Here is a 24,738-nt window from a genome sequence, read left to right on the forward strand (position 1 = left end):
TTGTGCCAATGGTCTTGGACCAGGAGGAACGTTTCACGAACCCTCCTCACAGCGGCGGTTCGGAGGCCTTAACTGGCCAACGGTCGAAAGGCCGTAACACGGGCAAAGGGAAGGCTTCGTCGGAGAAGTCTCTGAGAAGAAGTCCGTTACCGACCGCCGCGAGAAACTAAAGTCAGAGAGGACATGTAATGATTGTGGCGAGAAAGGCCACTATTGGAGGCAATGTCCCAAGCGAAAGACCGAGAAGGGTGAAGATTTTTCAGCAGCAATCATGAAGACTCCGGCTTTTGTGCATCTGGAGGTGGTGGACACCGATGTTTTATTTTCTTCAGGCAGGGAGGAGATTGGAGGACTCTCCGCAACGGATACTCGGGAGTGGATTCTAGATAGTGGTGCTTCCAGGCACATGACTCCTTCCCGTTCCGGTTTACAGGATCTTTGCAAGTTTTCTGGTCACATTCTTATTGGGGATACATCCACTATCCCAGTCCACAGTGAGGGCAGGATGGAGATAGTTCCCGATGGTAGAGGGGGGAAGCATTCCTCCCAGGTGTTGTATGTTCCGTCACTTGGTTTTCATCTGTTGTCAGTGCATCAGGTTTGCAAGACTGGCGTACGGGTGGAGTTTGATGAGCACTTTGTTGCTCTCCGGGACAAAGCAACATGCCAGGTAGTTTGGGAAGGCGGAGTGGAGAATAGAGTTTACAAGCTTTCAGCACTCTCTCTCCCAGGTCCTCAGGTTTGTGATGAGTGGCAGTCTGGTAATGGCCACTTAAGTGTGGATACGCTGCAAGTGCAGGCTTTCCGGGACCAGATGGTGGAAGGCAGCAGTTGGCAGGAACTCTCCAGTACTGACGTTGGTAGTTCTTGTGTTCGTCAGTCAGAGGAAACTGAACAGGTAACTTATGCTCTGATGTCTCGTAGTATTCGGGACAAAGAAACTCCTGTAGATGAGGATATTCTTTCCACGGGGACCTTTCGGAAAGCCAAGCAGGTGGCAGTTGATTACTTGCAGAAGGAGGTGGTTTCTCTAGGCTTTGTGGTTCCGGATTCAGAGGGGGTGGTTGACAGGTTTCAAAAGGCCTTGCGTGGTCTTCAGCAGGTTTCCAGGACTTGGTTTTGCACCGTAACAGGTGTTGATCCTTGTGAGCAGTGTGATGCCTCTTTGACTCAGAAGCAAAATGGTTCATTGATCTGGTTGATGGATACTAGATTGGATGGGAGCTTCCTGATGAGGCAGTTGAGCTCATGGTTGCGGATGACTCTTTGGGAGGCAGGATTGTGTTTCCAGTGGTTTCTACGGCATGCGAAGGATCATGGACTCTTTTACACAGGAGGGGGATTGTTGGATGGAGTCCAACTCCACGGTTGGAGTGACTCAGTTTGGGGAGGAGATCCGGACACGAGGAGATCTACTTCAGGCCCAGGAGCAGTGTTACGGAGCAGTAAGAGGCAGTCATCTTTTGCCTTGTCGAGGACACAGGCAGAGTACCGGGCTGCTTGTGATGTTGCTTGTGAGGTGTTATTTCAGCATTAAATGCTGGAAATTTAGTCGTGGGAATATTTTATGCTGGCCGCTTGGTTTAGAACTGGTCGGTTGCTATGGTTGGAGTAGTATAAAAGAGTGAGCCCACAATCCCATTATCTCATCTCTTTTCTCACCAAGAGCTCAAGCATAAAGAGGCTAGACAAGCCAAGAAGGTGCTAAGCAAAGGGGTGAAGGACTGCAGGCCAAGGGCAGGGAATTTCTAGCCAAGAAAGGTCAAGGATTTCTGTATTTTCTTTCAGATTTACATCATTCTAATAAAGCAAATACACCATCCGTGGTGGGGGCCCTACAGAGGGTATTTGGGACCCAATACTGTGTCCTCTCTCTCTCTCTCTCTCTCTCTCTCTCTCTCTCTCTATTTTCTGCACATCTTCATTCAATTTGTGCGTTAATTCCGTCGTGAGAAGAGTGCTAATTTCTAAGCATTGAAGTTACCGATTCTTCTCCGAAGCTTCCGCATGTAACAGTGGTATCAGAGCCTACTTCAAGTGCAAAGATTCAGGAAAGAAACCATAATTTTTTCTCGCTCGTGTGGTTGGTTTTCAGACGCCGGTCGACTACCCTTTTCAGAGTGACTCCTGTCCCTCGAAGGACGGTTGGTTTTCAGCCTCCGGAAGCCTCCGGACGTCTCCCACACAGATAGTGGATGATCAAATTGTGTTCCGGAAAGGAAGTGCATTTTTCTGCTATGGCGAGCTTCGACAACGAGAGAGACCTAGAACCATGGGACCAAAGTGCACCAGGTAGCCCATCCAGGGCACCAGGATTGAGTGTTACAGACATGTTCCAGCAGATGATGCGAGCAATCGCAGAACTGACAACCAAGTTGGACGAGCAGAAGGCGCAGATCTTGGCTCTGGAAGAGCGTACCCGTTCTCCAGCGTCGCATTTTCCATCTTCTTCTCCCTCTCCTTCCGTATCCCAGATTCCAAATCCTCGACACAGGGACCCTTTTGCGGGGTCACAGCCGCAGCCGAGCTCTTTGCTTGAGTTGCAGATGCGTGCATTGGAGATCCGACAATGAGAAGACGAAGCCATGCGACGCGTGGAACACGAGCGTTACCTCAAAGCTTTGGACGCCAGATTGACACCGGCGGCGCCCTCGAATCATTTTCCCGAGAAAATGAACTTCAGTAAGTATAATGGTAAACTCGATCCCACAACTCTCTATTCATGGTTGCATCGGTTTGAAGCTTACTTTGGCGAGAAAATGAACTTCAGTAAGTATAATGGTAAACTCGATCCCACAACTCTCTATTCATGGTTGCATCGGTTTGAAGCTTACTTTGCCGTAGTTAGAAAAACAGATACTGACAGAGTGATCGTAGTCAGTTGGTACTTGGAAGGTGAGGCCATTCCTTGGTGGACTCTGTGGGTTCATGCCCACACCAGATTAGGTATGGCAGCTTATGTGTGGGACGAGTTTGTCAAAATACGCAGCGGAAATGATAACCAAACTTGGGTCCACAAGAGCAAGTAGAGTGCAAAAAATAGACAGCACAAGAAACACTGAGAGATAGGCGTGTAAACTCTTCTCTATAGACAAGATCCCGTACAAAACTGAATGAGAAAATGGTGAGGAACATGGGGCCTATTTATATGCCCCATGGATGCAGTCGGCCTACGCTTGAGGGCTCTCCACGACTGCATAAAGCAAGTCGGCTAGCAGAAAATATCTCCACGACTGTACAAAACAGGTCGGCCAGCATCAAAACCTCCACGACTGCATCATAGGCAGTCGGCTAGCCACCAGGAGCACATGAGGTGCAGTCGGACAGCACCAGGGGCTCCTACCAACATGTGGCATCCATCCGCACCATGGAAAAATGGGGAAAAAATACGGAGAGTGGGGAAAAATGAGAAAACACCTCATAAGGGCAGGCACACCCACAACAAAGGCCCTGGTATATAAAAATAGACAGGAGATGACTTCTAACACCCCCTCTCAGCTCTTGGCTGTGAAACCAACCCTAAGGAGCTGGGGTGCCGCCTGAGCAAATCCTGAGATAGCGACTTCGTGAAGAGGTCCACCGTACTGTCCTCCGTCGAACAGAACTCTAGCAAGATGTCATCGGCAACGATCTGTTCACGAACAAAGTGCCTATGGATGACCATGGCTTCCTTTAGTGGAAGCCCAAACTTGCAATGCAACCTCTGCATCCAAGTTTTCATACCATCAATAAGAACCTTACTATAGATGAGAGATGTGTGTGTGTGTTTGTGTGTGTGTGTGTGAGAGAGAGAGAGAGAGAGAGAGAGAGAGAGAGAGAGAGAGAAATAAAGAAAGAAAGAAAGTTGTAATAACGTCTTCAAAAGGCCAAAATGACCTATGAGACCAAAAGGTTACATCATATCCATGAGGTACATCATCTTGGGTACAAAATAGTAATAAAGAAAGATAACAAAAATCTAGAACTATAAAATCTGATCTAAGTACATGAGCATAGAGCTCTCATATCACCCTAATACATCCCTCATGGGCTGTTGTGACATGGTGCGGAAGGTGGTAAAACTGAGCTGGTGCGAGAAGGTCTTGCGATGATGGGAAATGATGGCCCGGATCCTCGTGTGGTGGCGTGGCCGTGGGCGAGGGCCATGGGGTCTGGGGCGTCGAGCTTTGCATAACTCACTGGCTCTGTCGAGTGTCACACCTCTCGGCCGAGCTCTTGCACTAGCCTGTGGTTTGGGTATGATGGGTGGATTGGCCCACGGAGTGCCGGTATGGAAGAAGTCCGTGAGAGCTCTTTGTGCTCGTCCTCGATCAAGTACAGCTGATCTGGATCTCACTAAGGACTCCCTGTGTCTACTGAACTCTAGAAGAAAAAGTCCCAGGCATCTCTGATCCGGGAAGTCCATGATCCTGGAAAGTGGTCCGAAGCCACTCGGAAGAGGCAATGGAACCTCTCTCGAATCTCATAGTATACAGGGCATCGGCTTATGTAATGATCCTTTGTCTCAGGCTCTATGTGACAGAGCTGGCATATCCTGTCCTCTGGTGCGGCCGCCCTAGTCACATATTTGGTAGTCTCCACTCTCACCTGGTAGGACGAGGTGCGGATCTGGCCAATCGCACATCTCACCCCAAAGGATAGGTGTGTGTCCATGTAGCGTGGGCGGATGATGAACCCATCCTCTGTCAGGCATAGGAGGTGATCTCTGTAGAAGGGCATCTTCGTCCCCAGTGGACGACTAGGTGAACTCCATGTCCTCTGAGTATCCAGTTTGACAATGTCCTTCCTGATAACCCTGTTCCACTCTGTGTGGCTGAGAGCAAATGACGGGGCCTCTACGCTGTACTAGAACGGGGGGGGAGTGCCTCCATTTGCATACCGTGCATGCCAAACCAAGTGCCTACCTGCGCATACTAGCATTCTATATCCCCCTCCTCAAGTGTCAACTGTCTCGAGGACTCCAGGGCTAGCCGGGGGTATCTATCAATTGGAAGCTCCCATAGCCTGTGCCAGTATGTCACTGTCTGGAATAGAGCCTCCGTCACTATCGATGCAGCCCCAATCTCTGCCCGCACAATCTCATGTGGGACTGATGGCTTACTCCTAATCATGCGTGAGATCATCGCCACTAGGGGCCTCTCCATCGGCTTCCACCCATCATATACATCCTCTATATCTGTCTCAGCCGGCTCTCGCCACTAAAGAGAGAGAGAGAGAGAAACCAACACAAAGATAGAGACAGAGACATAGAAGTCTATCTGTGAGAGTGTGTGGGAGAAGAAGAGTGTGATTGTGTGTGTGTGTGTGTGAGAGAGAGAGAGAGAGAGAGAGAGAGAGAGAGAGAGAGAGAGAGAGTTTCCACTTCAAGAGACCATAGTGAAGTGAGCTTTATAATAGATGAGAAGTGTGTGTGTGAATTGCAAAACATGCATAGCACGTTTTTGGCTAAAAGTAGATGGACACTTTTCTTCTTCAAGTAGCCATCCTTCAGCATCATGGCAACTTCCACATCCTCAAAATATTTTCATTGTAATAGTGAGATTGCTAAATGATTTGTGTTATGTATGCATAGTTGAGTGGAAAAATGCTTGTATTTTTTAACATTTTGCCCTTTTTTAAGTTTCTGGGCTTGTTACCAGGGGGAACGTTTTCCCTTGGCCGTTTCTTGTTGGGGAATGTACTGGAAAATCCAGGACTAGGACTGGGGAATGTTCCGGAACATCCGGGACTAGGACTGGGAACGACGTTCCCCCGTTCCCTAGATAGGGAATGACATTCCCAGTAACTATGGTCCAGTCGGGGGTACTTGGGCACCAGAGATTCGCTGGATCTTCATAGAGATGAGGAGGACAGGCCTCAGTAGAGGATGGGAGGACAGATTTGCTTTGAGTATCCTGAGAGCTTGGGAGCTACTGAGATCGGGGCTATCTCAGCGGCCTCCTTCTTGTGTTGAGGAGCGGGCCAGACAGCCGCTCATCTGGAGCCCAGCGGTTCGCACGGAGCAGGGTCATATGTTGGGTTCTCGGCCTCGTCTAGCCTGGGGACCTTTAGCGGCAGGCCCAGCTCGTAGTTTTGGAGACTGGCAGGCTTTCTGCAGTCTACCAGAGGAGATCCAGGTGGAGAGGCTGAGTCACTTCAGAGGGGGGTTGATTATGAGGGATGATATTCAGGAGGCACTTATAGAGGAGTGGTTCACGCCTCTCGAGCCAGTGGCCCCACGGTGGATGGGAGCCTTTACACAGCTGGAGATCCTGATGCGGCAATTGGATCCTCTTTCTATGGATGAGGGTGACTCCATGGTAGATCATCTCACCAAAGTGAAATATTTGCAAGAACAATTGCTCAACATTGATGAGGTTATCCCAGACATACAGATGGTCACCAACACTCTTCATTCTTTACCACCTTCCTACTTGGGCTTTCACACCTCTCTCAACCTCTCAATGAGAGGAGGTGGTGATCCCGTCACTTTTGAAGAGCTCGTGGGTTTACTCTTGCAGGAAGAGCAAACAAGAGCAAACTTATCGAGCAACCGTGGTGGAGACAAGGCATTTACAGCCAAGGATAAGGGTAAAGCAAAGAGCTTTAAGCATGGGGGACAACAGTCTAGCAAGGCTGGTCATGGACAGCCCTCTTCTGGTGGTGAAAAGTCTGACAAAGGGGATGCAAACAAACCCAAAAAGAAGGGCAAATGTCACTATTGCCATAAGCCTGGACACTACATCAGTGAATGTAGGAAGCGGATTGCAAAAGAGAAAAAGGAAAGAAGCAGGCAATGCAGTATAGCAGACTCTTCTGATGACAAAGCACAGCAATCAGGTAATGTAATCCAAGAAGAGTACACTTTTTTGGTCACATGCACTAGTGGCACATCAAGTGCTTCAGACACTGATATGTCTTGCATTGCATCTGACAGACAGAATGCATCATGGTATTTTGATAGTGGTGCTTCGTGTCACGATTGTGACGTGTTTATATATCAGATTCTCTCTTCATTGCTGATTACTGTTGCAGATGCAAAGAGTTACCAGCCAAAGGGAACCCCTACCCTCGACTGGTTGCGACTCTTCGTCAAAGGATGTACCTCTTCATCGAATAGCCACATCTCTTCGACGAATGGTTGTATCCCTTAGTGAATGGTTGTGCCTCTACATCGACTGGACACATCCCTTAGCCCAAAAGTTGTACCCTTTCGTCTAAGGTCATGTCCTTTCATCAAAGGACATGCCTCTTCAAATGTGTCTCTTCATCTCCTATATAAGAGACCTATTGTACTCAGTTTAATAACAACAAGTCAATTCAATCTTGTCTCAAGTGTTCTCCTGAAGGTTCTTGTTCTAAGTTAATTACTTAAGTAGTAATTAGTACACAATATGCAGGATTAACAACATAATCCTCACAGTGGTATCAGAGCAAATTTTTTCCTACCCGTGGGTTGTGAAGCCCTCACCCTCTCCGCGGCACTCCCTCATCCACCTCTCCTTTCGGTGTTGTATGGAAGAAGCAGAGCGATGGCGGACTTGGCGTGAATCCTTGCTTGTAGTAATGTAAACAAGTACACAAGGTCTCACACCCATATACACGTGTTGTGTGTATAGCAGAGAGGGACCCCCTGCAGTATTTCCGGAATGCCCTCCCTCCCTGCTGCCGGTGGCGTTCGCAACATGGCAGGAACTGCCCCCTTCGCTGTTGACTATGGAGCCCCCCTCTCTTCGCCTTGGTTGCTGCCAACCGGCGCTCTTGTTTGCTGAGCGTGGCTGCCTACTATATGCTGAGCGTGGCGAAGTGTCACCTCCTACTTTGTGTGCTACTGGTTCAACACTGTTCGCAGCACGTTCAACACTGTTCGCAGCAATCCATTCGGCGATCAGCCTTCGAAGCGTCACCTCCACGCGGCGATTCAGCTTTCGAAGCGTCACCTCCACCCGGCGACGGCCTTCGAAGCGTCAACCTTCAAAAAAAAAAAACAAAACACCAATACACAACATTAATAAGTGTACTGCCACGTGGAATTCAAAAAAAAAAAAACCCAAACAAACGTGCGTAATCGGCTGGGCGTGCGCTGGCCGCCCGTTTGGGATTCTCTGGTGTGAACAGCTACGGTGGGCGACTCGAAAACCACCACCCGGCTGTCAGGATGGCGCCTAGTTCTTACTCGCCTCCTTCTCTCCAGCGAATAGGCGCCCTTCTTCCTGGCTGTTCGTGGGTTTTCCTGGCTTTGCCCACACCACATATCTTGTGTGCTCTCGCCCCCTACGTGCATGCGTCATGGACAACTTCCCGGAGGAACCCGACATGCACATCTCTTACCTGAGTTACATCGACGAGATCCCCGAGGCTGTTCTTCCCGAACACAGCCCTCCTCGTGCCCTCACTCCGGATTCAGTGCCACTACCCGCCGATGTTGGGTGGATTCCAAGTCTTTCAGCCTCTCCAATCCCAGCATCCCCGGCCTCTCAGGTGTACCGCATTCATGTCAGCAGCCCGCATGTGACCGAACCCGACACTTGGGCGATTTGGACCATTTTCCTCACCTGCGAGCCACTGCATCTTACTCATTTCGAGTATTTTTTATCACGGTACCCGCAGTTGGCACACTTTCTTCCAGAGTGCAGTGTGGATGGCTTACGCAATGTCTCCTCCACGCGCCCTCCTGTGACATTTTACTGCGAGATCTTCGTCCCCGACTATACTCCATTATCTCCAGTACCCAGTTCTTTGGAGGAAGCCAATGCAGTAACTTCGGAGGACGATCCCGACGAAGTGGAAGATCCCGACTTCGCATACGAGGACCCTATTATTGCCTCTCCAGCAGCTGTTCCTTCCATTCTCCATTTCGGGTGGACCTTTCCTGCTTCACCACAGTACTCTCTCTGAGTGCTTCAGATGTCGACGTCGCACGACAACGTGCCACCCGCCGATCCTCAGATGGAAGCCTTGCTGGTGACTACTCTCCAACAGCAGATGGAGGACTTGCAAAAGGCATTTTTCGACGGAATGGCATCAATGAGATCCCAGATGGAAGACATGCAGCAGCGGCACCAACCGGGATCCAGGAAGTCCCAGCGAGCGCATCGTTCGCATTCTCCACAGTCATCATCATCATCCTCGGTGGGCCAGTAGGACGATCCCTTACCTCCGCCCGATCCGACTGCCGAGGTAGACAATGCTGAACTTAAACTTTTATATAAATTAATGACCACAGCACAAACACGGAAGATGGACATCAAGTTACCCGAGCCCTACAATGGCCGCCGTGATAAGCGGTTAATCGATCATTGGCTCTACAAAATGGAGGTTTACTTCTCGAATACTGAATTGCCCAAAAGTAGCATTGGCCAGTACCCTCTTGAAGGATACCGCCTTCCTCTGGTGGCGACGCAGGATTGCAGATGGCAAGTCTACTCCAACGTGGGATAAATTCCGGCGTGCTCTTCGCAAGGCTTTTGAGCCTGCAAATGCGAATTTTCATGCCAGGTCTTCTCTCCGCCGCCTGAGTCAAACTGGCTCCGTGGCCGCGTACATCTCAGAGTTTCAAAAATTGGCTCTGGAGATAGAGACACTCAGCCCCTCTGACCAGCTTCACAGCTTCATTGACGGGCTTGAACCCACAATCCAAGACGAAGTCCATAAGTATAATCCTGCCACCCTGGATGAAGCAATCTCGTATGTCGAGCGCATCAGTGATTACCGGCGTCCTCCCAGGAACTTTTCCTCCGGCGCCCGTTCCTTCCAGCGGAATCGATCCAATGGGACTAGCCAACCCTAGCGTCCGAATTCTGGACAACCCAACTCTCGGCGACCATATTCTGGACAACAGTCCTTCCGGCCGCGATTTTCCGGGCAAACTTCCGCGTCAAATGCAGGATCCTCTCAGACCGAATCCTCTGGCAGCAGCAGAAACCGAGATCGGTCTCGACAGGACCGTCGCAACAATGATCGGCGCAATTTCAAGCGAGAACCCTCTTCAGGACAGCAAACCTCTTCATTAATTGCCCCTTCATCCCAACCTAGTCGCCCAGGCCTCTGCACAATTTGTTCTGGCGATCACCGGTGGTATGAATGCCCTCAGCGTCCTAAACCCTCCAACACTCGGCGCAATTCTCAGGTGGACAGTTGTCACCATGCTGATCATGACCCGCCTCCTGTGAAAGACAAGAACAAACAGATGGCTTGTTCTGTTCGCGTTTCGGAGTTTGTCAGTACCCTGATGCTTAATGGCCGAAGTACCAACCCTGCTCCGGTGAATCTATCCAAACAGGTCCTTAGTCTTCTTGGCTTCATTGGCGACCATCCCATCAATGTGCTGGTGGACAGTGGCTGTTCCACTAATTTTGTGGGCACTTCTTTGGTTCATAAGCTTCGCCTACAGACCCGACATTTTGTGGATGCTTTTCAAGTGGAGCTTGCTGATGGTTCCTTCCTTAATTGTAACCAAAAGGTGCAACAGCTCCAGTTCCAGATTCAAGATTACCAGGATCACCTTAATTTTTCAGTGATGCCGTTGTCACATTATGACATGATATTGGGACAATCTTGGCTGTATCGATATGATCCGGTGATTAGCTTTCGTTCCCATTCCATTCAATTATATCATAATGGTCGAGAGCTGGAACTTCATGGCCTTTTCAGTGCCAAACCCATCACCATTGTTTCTGCCCTGCAAGTCAAACGTCTCGTTCGCAAACGTGACAGTGCAACATCCTTGGTCATGTTACGGGAGATTGAAGCAGAAACCAGTGAGCAATCACAAGCCTCGTCATCAACTACTGCTTACTTGGAGCAACCCTTCTTCAGGCCTTTTCAGGATTTGTTTCCGAATGATCTTCCGACGACATTGCCTCCTCGTCGTCCTGTGGATCACCCGATTGATCTTATCCCAGGTCAACCTCCTCCAACCCGAGCTCCATACCGTGTTTCTTACTCTGAATCTCAGGAGATACAAAAGCAATTACAGGAGTTGCTGGACAAAGGTCACATCCGTCCCAGCAAAAGTCCTTTCGGAGCCCCGGTTTTACTTGTCAAGAAGAAGGATGGATCAATGCGGCTTTGCATTGATTACCGAGCTCTCAACAAGCTGACAATCAAGAACAAATTTCCTTTACCTCGCATCGATGAATTGTTCGACCAACTGCTTGGTGCTAAGGTGTTTTCCAAGATTGATTTAAAGTCCGGCTATCATCAAATTCGTATTCGTAATGGTGATGAATACAAGACAGCCTTTCGGACAAAATATGGCCATTATGAATTCTTGGTCATACCTTTTGGGTTAACCAATGCCCCGGCCACTTTCATGACCCTGATGAATGAAATTTTTGGGCCATACTTGGATAAGTTCGTGATCGTTTACCTGGATGATATTCTGGTTTTTAGCCGATCTATGGTCGATCACAAAGAGCATTTACAGATAGTCTTTGAAGTACTACGCAACAATGTGCTGTATATCAACAAAAAGAAGAGCGAATTTTTCAAAAACCATGTGGAATATCTTGGTCACATCATTTCTGCTAATGGGATTGCAGTAGATCCTAAGAAGATTCAGGCGATTGTGGATTGGCCTTTGCCTCTCACCATTTCAGATGTTCGATCTTTCTTGGGCCTTGCTAATTTCTATCACAACAAGGTGCATAGATTTTCGGAGATTGCTGCCCCTTTGACAGAACTGACAAAGCTGGACAAACTTCAGTGGTCTTCAGAAGCTGAGCAATCCTTCAATGATCTCAAGCATGCCTTGACGACAACCCCGGTCTTGGCCATTGCAGATCCCACTCAGCCCTTTGATGTAATGACAGATGCCTCAGATCGTGCTTCTGGTGGAGTTCTGATGCAGAATGATCGTGTCATTGCTTTTGACAGCAGAAAGTTTTCAGCCATTCAAAGCAGGTATCCTGTGTATGATAAGGAGTTTTTGGCAATCGTGCATGCTTATCGAACATGGAGACATTATCTTCTTGGAGCAGATTCAGTTGTACGTACAGATCATCAATCTCTGACGTATATTTTCACTCAGCCTGTTATGAACTCTCGACAAGGCAGATGGGTTGAATTCTTGGCTAATTTCCACATGATTATTCAGTATGTTCCTGGTCTTCAGAATGTGGTTGCAGATGCCTTAAGTCGCATGCCTCGAGCCATTAATTTTGCCATCACAGATGTGCAAATGGAAATCCCTGCTTGTTTCAAAAATGAATATTTGACGGATAGAGATTTTGGAGATGCGTTCCGTGCTCTCAAATCTTCTAATCCCAGTCCTGCAGAAATGAACATGTTTGCAGCCTATATTATCATAGATGAGTTGCTGTTCTTCTCTGACCGCATTTGTGTACCTCACAATACTTCATTGCGGAAGATTCTTATTCAAGAACATCATGAAGTCCCTTATGCTGCTCACCCTGGTATCAACAAGACATATCGACTTTTGTCTGCTACATACTTCTGGCCTCAGATGCAGCAAGATGTTATCAAATTTGTCAAAGCTTGTCATTCATGTCAAACAATGAAAGCCTCTCGACAACTTCCTCAAGGGTTACTTCAACCATTGCCAGTTCCCAATGAGAGATGGGAAAGTATCAGTATGGATTTTATCACCACCTTGCCTCGTTCATCCAAAGGCAATGCTCAGATTCTTGTGGTGGTTGATCGATTTTCCAAAATGGCACATTTCATCCCTTGCAAGAAAGCTGCTTCAGCCCCAGACGTGGCGTCATTATTCGTGCAACATGTCTTCAAATTGCATGGTTTACCAAAGACCATCATCTCTGACAGAGATCCAAAGTTCACTGGACATTTTTGGACGTCTTTGTTCAAATCTCTTGGCACGAATTTGTTATTCAGTTCAGCCTATCATCCTCAAACAGATGGACAGACTGAAAGAGTCAATCAGATTTTGGAAGAAATGATTCGACATTACATTCAATTCCGTCTGGCATCATGGGAAGATTATTTACCACTCGTGGAATTTGCTTATAATAATTCCCATCATTCAGCAATTGGATTAACTCCATTTCAAGCCGCATATGGACATACTCCTCTTGTGCCTACAAACTTTGTTTTACAACACAAAGTGGCGTTGGGAGATCAGTTGGTTCAGGAGATGCAAGATGTGCTTGTACAAGTTCGAGATAAATTGGTCCATGTGCAACAAAAATATCAAAAACAGGCCAACAAGCATCGTCGACATGCAGAATTTCAAGAAGGAGACTTGGTCTTATTATATGTGGCACCTCACCGCTACAAAACAGTGAAGTCAGTTTTTCCAAAGTTACGACCTCGCTTCTATGGGCCTTTCAAGATTCTTAAGAAAAATTCAACTGTCAGTTATAAGTTGGAACTTCCACCGTCATGGGGAAAGATTCATCCGACTTTTCACATATCTTGGCTCAAACAGTATATTCAAGGAGATTCGCCTGTTCCAGACTTATCTTCTTATGTACCAGAAATTGAAGATGACCATATTATCCTTGTTCCAGAAGTAATACTTGACGTAAGACAGAAGGAAACAAGAAGAAAGTTGACTACAGAATTTCTTGTGAAGTGGATGGACTTGGATGAGTCTGATTCCACTTGGCAAACAGATGAAGAAATGCAGCAGTACCCTAACCTTCTTCAGGAGTTCTTCGACAAACGGATGTCTATCATTTGACACATGGGTTTTATTTTAAATGGGAGGGAATGTCACGATTGTGACGTGTTTATATATCAGATTCTCTCTTCATTGCTGATTACTGTTGCAGATGCAAAGAGTTACCAGCCAAAGGGAACCCCTACCCTCGACTGGGTGCAACTCTTCGTCAAAGGATGTACCTCTTCATCGAATAGCCACATCTCTTCGACGAATGGTTGTATCCCTTGGTGAATGGTTGTGCCTCTACATCGACTGGACACATCCCTTAGCCCAAAAGTTGTACCCTTTCGTCTAAGGTCATGTCCTTTCATCAAAGGACATGCCTCTTCAAATGTGTCTCTTCATCTCCTATATAAGAGACCTATTGTACTCAGTTTAATAACAACAAGTCAATTCAATCTTGTCTCAAGTGTTCTCCTGAAGGTTCTTGTTCTAAGTTAATTACTTAAGTAGTAATTAGTACACAATATGCAGGATTAACAACATAATCCTCACACTTCGAGCCACATCACTTCATGCAAAGATGTATTTCAGCACTTGGTTTATGCTTCAAATGGCCGCACTGTATCATGTGCATATCATACCACATATCCAGTAAAGGGAATTGGCAATGTCATACTTATTGTAGCCAATGGTGCCAATATATGTATGAAAAATGTATTGTATGTTTCAGGGATAAAGAAAAATCTGCTCTCCGTCTCAGCCATAAACGACCAAGGTTTAAAGGTTGAATTTGAAGAGGGGAAGTGTTTGGTAAAAGACCCATCAAAGGGTTATGAAATAGTGACTTCTGGAACACGATACAAAGGCTTGTATAAGCTGGACAACTATGACAAGCGTACTTATGATGCAAATACAGTGGCTGCCCACACTCCTGCTATGCATGATGCAGAGCTATGGCATGCTCGTTTTGGGCATGTAAATTTTCGGAGTTTGATGCTTTTGCAGAAGCATCATATGGTTGATAATATGCCGCCTCTTGAGTCTCCACCAAGACATGTATGTGAGGGGTGTATTTTGGGAAAGATGCAACGAAAACCATTCTCCAAAGATGGAGCAGTTAGAGCTGAAAGTAAATTACAGCTCATACATAGTGATGTATGTGGTCCAATGCGGACACCATCCATAGGGGGGCATCTTTACTTCGTCACATTCATTGATGACTACTCCAGGTTTGCTTGGGCTTACCCCTTGAAAGCGAAAGTAGATGTGTTTACATGCTTTCGACACTTTGTAGCAATGGCTGAAAATATGTGTGGATGTAAAGTCCAAACACTCCGCTCAGATAGAGGTGGAGAATACATGTCAAATGCATTCATGGATTATATGCTTCAAAAGGGCATCAAACACCAATGTACTTTGCCTTATACACCGCAGCAGAATGGTGTAGCTGAAAGGAAAAATAGATCTCTCATGGAGATGGCAAGATGCATGGTGAAAGCACAAAAGTTGCCTCACAAATTTTGGATGGAAGCTATAATGTGTGCAACTCATGTGTTGAACAGGTGTCCAACAAAAGCTTTGAAAACCATAACACCATTTGAGGCTTGGTATAGCCGAAAGCCAACAGTGGATTATATGCGTACATTTGGGTGTTTGGCATATGCACATGTGCCAGAACAACTCCGACCAAAGCTAGATGACAAAGCAATTAAATGCATTTTTGTGGGCTACAGCAATGAGAGCAAAGGATACCGTCTTTATAATCCAACTACACGAAGGATTTTTGTCAGTAGAGATGTGGTATTTGCTGACAATTCAGAACAGCCCATGTACAACTTGTATAAAAGCAATGATACAGGCATACAGGACATGTTTGATGGACTTTTACCCATTGCAATTAGCGGGGATTCAGATCAGCCAGCCCCAACACAAGAAAATCCTCGTGTAGAACATGTGGAACAGCCAGCCATTCAGCCCCCTTCTATGGAAGAAGTGGAAGATCTTGTCAGGGAAGAGCAAACAGCCATAGACACAGCCTAGTCAGTGCCAAGATGGTTGTTGAAAACTTTGCAAGAAAGCAAACTTGTAGCTCCACTCACAGATAGAACAAGGGCTAGTTCCAGCCATGCTTTGAATATACATCGTGGGGAGTCTGCATTAGCAGTGGGTGGTCTCTTTGATTCAGAAGAGCCTTCTTCTTATGAAGAAGCACATGAGAATGACCATTGGTTGCAAGCTACAGAAGAGCCTTCTTTTCGGTCCCAGTGCTGGTGTCATGTGTATTTTTCAGTATTTCTAGTATTTATGTTGCTGATGTTGTTTCCATTGTTTAATATCAGTTAAATTAAGTGTTCTAAATATGTGTATATTGTCTTCCGATGTGTAGGTCTCCTGTAGGAAGCGATCACATTGGTATCAGAGCCATCGGAAGCAAGTACGAACACTTGACTCAATGGACAGCCAGGGCAACCCATTGGAAGTGCCGAATTCGAGGGGCCAATCAAGTGCTTCACTGGATTCCGATGCATTGCATAGAAGGCATAAGCCTCTAGAGAGAGTCTATGACAGTGCATTGATGGGACAGCCATCACGTGGTAAAGAACCCATGCACGAGGAAGAGCCCAATGCATTGAGGGTTGAGTTGGAGCACATGAAGAGGCTCTTGCAGGCAAAAGAGCAAGAGCTGAAATTCTTGCATGAAGACCCCCATGTACAAAGTGTCATAGAAGCCAAGAAAGTTGATGCTGTGGTGGACATGACTTTTGGGTGTAAGAATGGATCGTGCCAAGATTGAAACCATTCGGAGTTGGCCAGAGTTGCAAAATGTACATGAGGTACGTAGCTTTCTGGGGTTATGTTCATATTACAGGCGCTTCATAAGGCATTTTGCTATGATTGCCATGCCTTTACATGATCTCACAAAGAAGAAAGCCACTTTTAAATGGACCTCAAAGGAGCAAGATGCCTTTTTGCAACTCAAGAATGCTATCATATGTGGACTCGTTTTGATTGTTCCTGACTTGCAAAAGCCATTCATGGTGGAATGTGATGCATGTGGGAATTGTATAGGGGCTGTCCTAAATCAAGAAGGTCATGCAATTGCATATGAGAGTCGACGATTGCATGATGCCGAGTTTCATATGGATATCTATGAGAAAGAGCTCTTGGCTGTAATTCATGCCTTAAAGATATGGAAACATTATCTTCTTGGGGCTGAATTTGTAGTCAAGACAGATCATCAAAGCTTGAGATATTTTCTATCTCAAACAAAGCTCTCGGAGAAGCAGATGAGAATGGCAAACTTTCTTTCCATGTTTCATTTTCAGATTGTTCATTGCTACATGCGGAAGCTTTGGAGAAGAATCGGTAACTTCAATGCTCAGAAATCAGCACTCTTTTCGCAACGGAATCAACGCACAAACTGAATGAAGATGTGCAGAAAATAGAGAGAGAGAGAGAGAGAGAGAGAGAGAGAGAGAGAGAGAGAGAGAGAGATGGAGAGGACACTGTATTGGGTCCCAAATACCCTCTGTAGGGCCCCCACCACAGATGGTGTATTTGCTTTATTAGAATGATGTAAATCTGAAAGAAAATACAGAAATCCTTGACCTTTCTTGGCTGGAAATTCCCCGTCCTTGACCTGCAGTCCTTCACTCCTTTGCTTAGCACCTTCTTGGCTTGTCTAGCCTCTTTATGCTTGATCTCTTGGTAGAAAAGAGATGAGATAATGGGATTGTGGGCTCACCCTTTCATACTACTCCAACAATAGCAATCGGCCAGTTCTAAACTAGGTGGCCAGCATAAAATATTCCCATGACTCAATTTTCAGCATTTAATGCTGAAATAAATGACATAAAATGTTGCATGTATTTCCCTAACTGGCTGGGCAGGAGGCGCTACAGTCGTGGAGATATTTTCTGCTAGCCGACTTGCTTTATGCAGTCGTGGAGAGCCCTCAAGCGCTGGCCGACTGCATCCATGGGGCATATAAATAGGCCCCATGTTCCTCACCATTTTCTCATTCAGTTTTGTACGGGATGTTGTGTATAGAGAAGAGTTTACACGCCTCTCTCTCAGTGTTTTCTTGTGCTGTCTATTTCCTGCACTCTACTTGCTCTTGTGGACCCAAGTTTGGTTATCATTTCCGCTGCGTATTTTGACATGGTATTAGAGCCCTAGGCTCTTGATAGATCTTGGGAGTTTTCTGAGCAAGAGGGGGATAGTTAAGTTGCTGATTGGTGGACTGTTTTGGACTGTTCGGGAAGAGAAATTGCAAGAGTAAGGCGGGCTAAGGTGCTGGACAGCCACTTGCAGGTTTAGAGTTTTTTTTTCCCACCCACCTACCCTTTTTCAGTTTAATCCCCGCGATGGCAGATTTGTTAGAGATGGCTGAGAAGCACGTGAAGATCCCGACTCTCCCCATGTCAAGGTTGGATCAAAACGTACGTACGGATCCAATCCGTACCGTACATCCGTACAGTACGGGGATCCGTACGTACGGATCGATCCTTACGTTTTTTTGTTTTTTTTGTTTTTTTTTGGGTGGGGTTTTCGTTGTTCGCCTGCGATAAACGTTTTTTTTTTGGGGGTTTTCATTGTTCGCATGCGATAAACATTTTTTTTTGGGGGGGGGGGGTTCGCATTCTTTTGGGTTTCGCCGATAGCGTTGGACTCCGTAATGCCGTTAGCGATAGCACCTGGACTTCGTACAGCCACCAGCGCACACCTTTCGGTACACTCTCTCTCTCTCTCTCTCTCTCTCTCTCTCTCTCTCTCTCCAGGCCTTCCCTTTGCTTCGCCATCTTCTGTGTTCTTTTGCTCTCGTCCCCCTTTGTTGCCACCGCCCTCCCTTTGCTTAGCCATCTTCTATGTTCTTGTGCTCTCGCCCCCTTCCGGTACAGTCTCTCTCTCTCTCTCTCCAGGCCTTCCCTTTGCTTCGCCATCTTCTGTGTTCTTCTGCTCTCGTCTCCCTTTGTTGCCACCGCCCTCCCTTTGCTTAGCCATCTTCTATGTTCTTGTGCTCTCGCCCCCCTTTCCCCACCCACCCTTGCTCAGGCCCCCAAGGCAGCAACATAACTCTCTCTCTCTCTCTCAGAGCCTTAGGCCACCATCTGTGGACCATGCACTTAGCTCTCAGCCTCCCTCTCCCTCTCCCTCTCCCTCTCCCTCTCCCTCTCCCTCTCCCTCTCACTCTCACTCTCACTCTCACTCTCACTCTCACTCTCAGCTGAGCTGCCCACTAAATATTATGCATTGCATGATTGCTGAATCCTGATTGAAATTGTATGGCATTGTGCATTGAATTTGTCAGAGCAATCATGCCGAAGCGAGAGAACCCATACTGGAAGGAGCACACAAACGTCATTCGCATTGTGACTACTCCAGGGCAGGCAGGTAGTGGCACTCGACAATGGCAGTGTAAGTACTGCAATTTCACCCTCACGAGTACAATTACTCGTGTCATCAAGCACCTCACAGGCATTGGTACCACCAACAATTGTGCAGGGTGCAAGAGAGTGCCAGAAGCATTGAGAGATCAGTTGATTGCTGAAAATTTCCCTGCAATGGGGGCAGCTGGAAGAGGAAGAGGCACACGAGACACACAGGCTGCGCTTCATGATGCTCTTCTTGGGGACTTGGCCGGTCCATCCACGCAGGTTAATGAATCTCAGCAGGCATCATCTGCCAGAAAGAGGCCTTCTGTCATGCAAGATGAGAATGAGGGTGATACACAGACGGAAAGGCAAACCACCTTGCCTTCTCGTGTGCATGCACAGTCTTGGGTCAAAGAAAGGCAAAAGGTGGCTGAGATGGAGATTGCTCGCACTCTCATAGAGTGCAATATCTCCTTCAATGTTTTAAGGACTAACCAATGGAAGAGGATGGTCAGAGCTATAGCCCAGGTTGGACACACGGAGTCATGGTCAGGGCTTGAGTACAAAAAGATGCGCACCACGATGCTTGATGAGCAAAAGGCCTTGATAGACAAGGCATTGGTGCCAGTGAAAGCAGGTTGGCAACAATTTGGTTGCACTATCATTTCGGATGGCTGGAGTGACACACGGCGACGACACATCATCAATATTCTTGTCTCTTCATGTCTTGGTACGTATTTCTTACGTGCTGTGGATGCTGGGAAGGCAGGCGAACGCATCACTGCTGAGAGTATCTACGAGCATATTCGCCAGGCAATTGTTGAGGTTGGTCCAGAGAATGTGGTGCAGGTTGTAACAGACAATGCTGCTAATTGCAAGGCAATGGGAGACATGGTGGAGGCGGAGTTTCCTCGCATTGTGTGGACTCCATGTGCAGCCCATTGCCTTGATTTGCTTATGGAGGACATAGGCAAGCTGAGTTGGGTGCAACCCACAGTTTCTGATGCCACGAAGATCACTACATTCTTCAGAAAGAAGCAGCAGGCATTGGCTATCTTTAGGAGCCACAGCAACCTAGATATGGTGCGGCCATCCAAGACAAGATTTGCCTATATGTATTTGGTGCTACACAGGCTTTTCAAATTGAGAGATCCACTATTACAGACAGTTGTGGATCCAAAGTGGAGAGATGTATCATTCACAGACAGAGCCCACCGAATACATACAGAGACGGATACTGGATGAGACCTCTGGACGGATGTGCAAACTCTCTTAGTGGCTTTGCAGCCACCTCTTCATGCAGATGAAGAGTCATATTGCAGCCTGTACGTCCCTGACAGAGAATTGGTAAGTAAAATCTTGATTCTTGATGGCCGATTACAGAATCTTGATTCTTGAGTCTTGACTTACTAATTGCTCTACTTCTCTGTTTATTTTACTCTTGTGGCCGAGATGATATATTGGCTATTGTGGATTATCGATGGGGGTATATGAGTCCCCCCATTCATGGGATGGCTGCATTCCTCCATCCTTTCTACAAGACGCCACTTCTCTTTCATGATAGGGAGCTGCTCACCTTACGAGATAGGTACATTAATAGTATGTATGATGTGGAGCAGCAATTGGAGATTGATGCGGAGCTTTGCAACTGGGTCAACAACTTGGGACCCTCAACAACTGTTGCTCTATTAGACCAGAGGCCACCAAGCTTTCTCTGACTTGGTGGCAAAGCTATGGAAGACGGGGTCTTCCACAGCTTACAGATATAGCTCTGCGAGTGCTATCTCAGGTATGTATACCATGTATGTACTATGCCATTTGAACTAGTCTTGTGAAGCTTGTTGGGAATTGCCGAGCTCACATGAATGAAGCACTTTTTTTGAATTGGAGTGCAGGATTGTTCAGCAGGTGCTTGTGAGCGCAACTGGAGCGCTTACTCGCTCATACATACAAAGATACGCAATCGTTTGAGCACCTCTCAACTAGAGAGACTGGTCTATTGTAGGGCCAACATGAAGCTCGTACGAGCTTATCATGCTTTGGGCACCCCAAAACAGGTGAGTTTATCCTATTCATTCTCTTATGGGGATTGGCCTCCCATTTACATAGCTTTTATACTAGTAACTATAGTATACAAAAAGTTGAGTCGTTGACACTCCGCGTTCTCTTTGGTTTTACGTCGAATAGGTGGATCCAACACGTGTCAAGCTGGTCCCAGATCCTACCACCATTGATGAGGCAGACCAACGGTTGAGAGATGAGCAGGACGAGATTCTTTGCCTCCTTCATAGAGAGCTGGAGAGTGTAGACAGGCGGGTGACGAGATCGAGAGCCCGGGCTTATAAAATTCAGCTACATGAGGGACCTGCAAATGCAGAGAGTTCTGGCCGGAGAGGCGCCCGGAGAGGGAAGCTGCCTATTCAGACTCCTCGAGCACGTGTGAATGAGGCCGTTCGCCTCATTCACACTACCGAGCAGGATGATGCAGAGGCAGGGACAGGGACATCTGAGGCAGTCCACCCACCTGTGCCCATGATGACAGGGTCTGAGTATGATGACGAGGGCAATGTCATCACGGAGGGTCATATGCTTGATTCTCCAGGGTCATCATCCTCATCGGATGATGAGTTTTGATTTGGATTACCTTAGTTTTGATTTGGTGTTGTATGGACATGGCACATTTTGTCATTATTCATAGACTCATTTTCAAATTTCATCATTTTTTGATGTGAATTGTGAGTTGTCACGACTCACTTGTGACAATGTGACTTGTCTTAAGTAATAAGTATTAAGTATTAAGTACGATTAACTTACGTATGATTGACGACTTTGTGATTCTAATTTCTCACTTTTGAATTAGTAGGTTTTTGACCTTGTTGTGTCTCTATTTCGAAAGTTTTATAAAATTATATATCAATGTGGATATGGATTGAAATTTTATGTAGGCGGCTGAAATTTTTGAGATTTTATGTATTTTTATGTATTTTTACAATGGTATGTATTTTTACGTACCTTAAAATTTTTTCCCGTACCAAACAACGTACAGTACGTACGGATCCGTACAGTACATAACGTTTGGAACCAGCTTGCCCCACGTTCCTTGTGGACCGTCAGTTGGACGGGAACAATTACGGCATCTGGAAGGTTATGATGGAGTCTGTACTGGAGTCATATGACCTTGCTGATTTCATCGTCATTGGGGCAGATCTTCTTTCTCGACATTAGGATAGTATGCTTAGGGACGATCTCCCACCCTCTCGTCTTGAGGATCATCATATTGATTTGGTCTCTGGGGCAGAACCTCCTAGCAATTTTCCCTATCCTCTTTCCAAGACTTTGGAGGACGAGCTAGAAAAGTAGTTATTTGAGCTCCTCTTTCATTCGGCCATCTTCCTCACCATTTGTTGCACCCATCTTATTTGTCCAAAAGAAAGGCAAGCCTGCACGCCTTTGTGTAGATTACAGGGGATTAAACAAACTCACCATCAAGAATAAGTTTCATATGCCCAGGATTGAGTACATCTTGGAGCGTTTAGACGGTGCAAAGTTTTTTTTACTAAAATAGATCTCAAAAGTGGTTACCATCAAGTCTGCATTTTTGAAGCTGACATTACTAAAACAGCTTTTCGGATAGAGCGTGGTCACTACGAGTTCATAGTCATGCCGTTTGGGCTTACCAACGCACCGGCAACCTTCAATAAAATGATGTCTAGGATATTCACAGTACATCTTAGTAAGTGTTTTCATATTTCTTAATGATGTAGTTATATTTTCAGCCACTGCGGAGCAGCATGAGAAAGATGTGGAGAAAGTCTTGCAACTTTTGCGAGATAATGGGCTCTACATGAACGCCAAAATGTCTATCTTTGGTGTTACAGAGGTTCAATACTTGGGCTACATCATCAATTCCTCTGGGATTCGATTGGACCCCACAAAGGTTCAAAGAGATCTTGGATGGGGACATTCCTAAGACCTCCCAAGAGATCCGTTCATTTGTGGGTCTTTGCCAAGCCTACAGTACACATGTTGACCAGTTTTCGACTATGCAGGCAAGGCGCTTGATGTGTTCCGTGCACTCCAAAAAGCACTCTAAGAAGCGCATGTTCTGAAATTAGCATCTTGGGATAAACCTTTTGAGGTCATTACCGATGCCAACAATGTAGCCATTGGTTTATCGAAAGGAATTATTGGGTTTATGATAGAGAGCTTTTGGGTGTGATCACAATGCTTAAACATTGGAAGCCTTTTCTTTATGGATGGGTTTTCACAGTCAAAACAAACCATCAAGCACTTACGTGGCTCCAGACGATGCTTAGTGCATCTTGGGATAAACCTTTTGAGGTCATTACCGTTGCCAGCAATGTAGCCATTGGTGTTGTTCTTCAGTAAGACAATAGACCCATGGCCTACTACAGCCGAAAGTTGGATGTTGTCGAAAGGAATTATTGGGTTTATGATAGAGAGCTTTTGGGTGTGATCACAATGCTTAAACATTAAAAGCCTTTTCTTCATGGATGGGTTTTCACAGTCAAAACAAAGCACCAAGCACTTACGTGGCTCCAGATGATGCCTAGTGCCCAGTGGAGTGATCAGTAAGCCAGATGGAGTCAGATCTTCCAAAAGTTTGGAGGAATAATTGAGTACATCCTTGGTAAGCCTAACCCAGTTGCAGATGCTCTTAGTAGAAAGACCAGCATCCAGACCATACATGAGTCTATCATTCTCGAGATCTCTAGAAAAGAGCATGAAAGATCAGAATGTTGATTCCACAGAGTTTGGTACTCAATACAGTTTGGCACTCACTTTTGAGCTTGGCCATTATTCTGTGCACAGATAGGCAAATAAATTTAGACGAGATGTCCACTTCAAGGAAAGGGATTGGAGCTATTTGCGTGTCATGAAACAGAGATTGAAACAAGTGGGCAAGCATTGTCTCAAGCTTTCTTTCCGTAGTTTTGGACTTTCCTATAGTTCGGAAGCTAAGTGATGTCTCCCTGAAGTTGAAGTTGCCTAACAATTGGACTATGCATGATGTTTTCCATGTGTCTTGGCTACAACCATATGTTGGTCCAAAAGTTTTTGATGTTTCAGATTGTTAGAAATAATGTCCTGACATTATTATGGGCAGTGGCCAATATATTAGGACCGGCCGGGCACTTTTTACTCACTTTAAGTGAGGTTTTTTCCCCGCGCCCAATAAGGCGCCCAACTTACCGTTATGTGAAACGGGCACCAGTTAGGGTTATTATATGCCCTAAGTTTTGTAACAAACTTATCTTCATAATTTGAGCTCCATCGTTTTGCTCCTTGCCTCCACCAGTTTTGCTTCTGTTTCTTCGTGTGCTCCACACCGTCTCTCACTCACAATTGGTATGCAGGTTGTTGTTCCTGCTCCCGCCTTCCCTACTGCTGGTGAAGCACTTTCGTCGCGAAGAAACAGGTCTATTGTGCTGGTCGCCTGCTTCTGGTGCTGAAAAACAGGTCGCCCTCCTTCTACAGACCTGGGCGACTGCTTTCTGTGTGTCTCGGGCACTGTTCTGGTGCAAAAAGCAGTGCTGGTCGTTTTTCTACAGGCCGTACAGCATCTGTGCAGCACGTGTGGCTGCTGGTTGCTGTTTTTCTGTTCGTACAGGTCTGTACGACCGTTTTTGGTGCTGTTTTCTGATAGTACAGCAGCCGTACAGCCCTATCTGCTGTTTTCTGTCCGTACAGTTCTGTACAGCACCTGCTGGTTGCTGTTTGCTGTCCGTACAGCCTTCTGTACCGTCTTCTGCATCAGTTCGTACCTCAGCAATC

General features: G+C 46.5%; 3 protein-coding genes across 4 annotated transcripts in view; all 3 read left to right on the forward strand.

The window, feature by feature from the left end:
• LOC147618638 (transcription factor ABORTED MICROSPORES-like) overlaps nt 1-24,738 on the forward strand; it is a 46,529-nt gene that overhangs the window by 13,871 nt on the left and 7,920 nt on the right. The window lies entirely within an intron of this gene.
• LOC147618640 (uncharacterized) lies at nt 18,751-20,187 on the forward strand. The gene has a single exon (XM_086774336.1). It carries the CDS (start codon nt 18,853-18,855, stop codon nt 20,185-20,187), a length of 1,335 nt encoding a protein of 444 aa, XP_086630462.1. The 5' UTR covers nt 18,751-18,852.
• Nucleotides 20,609-23,255, forward strand: LOC147618641 (uncharacterized). The gene is made up of 3 exons (XM_086773676.1): nt 20,609-20,731; nt 20,838-20,999; nt 21,130-23,255. The coding sequence occupies exons 2-3, from the start codon at nt 20,955-20,957 to the stop codon at nt 21,574-21,576; spliced, it is 492 nt and encodes a 163-aa protein (XP_086629802.1). The 5' UTR covers nt 20,609-20,731; nt 20,838-20,954; the 3' UTR covers nt 21,577-23,255.

This window comes from Cibotium barometz, chromosome 34, assembly GCF_041138505.1.
Source record: "Cibotium barometz isolate CiBa-2024 chromosome 34, ASM4113850v1, whole genome shotgun sequence".
Taxonomy (NCBI): domain Eukaryota; kingdom Viridiplantae; phylum Streptophyta; class Polypodiopsida; order Cyatheales; family Cibotiaceae; genus Cibotium; species Cibotium barometz.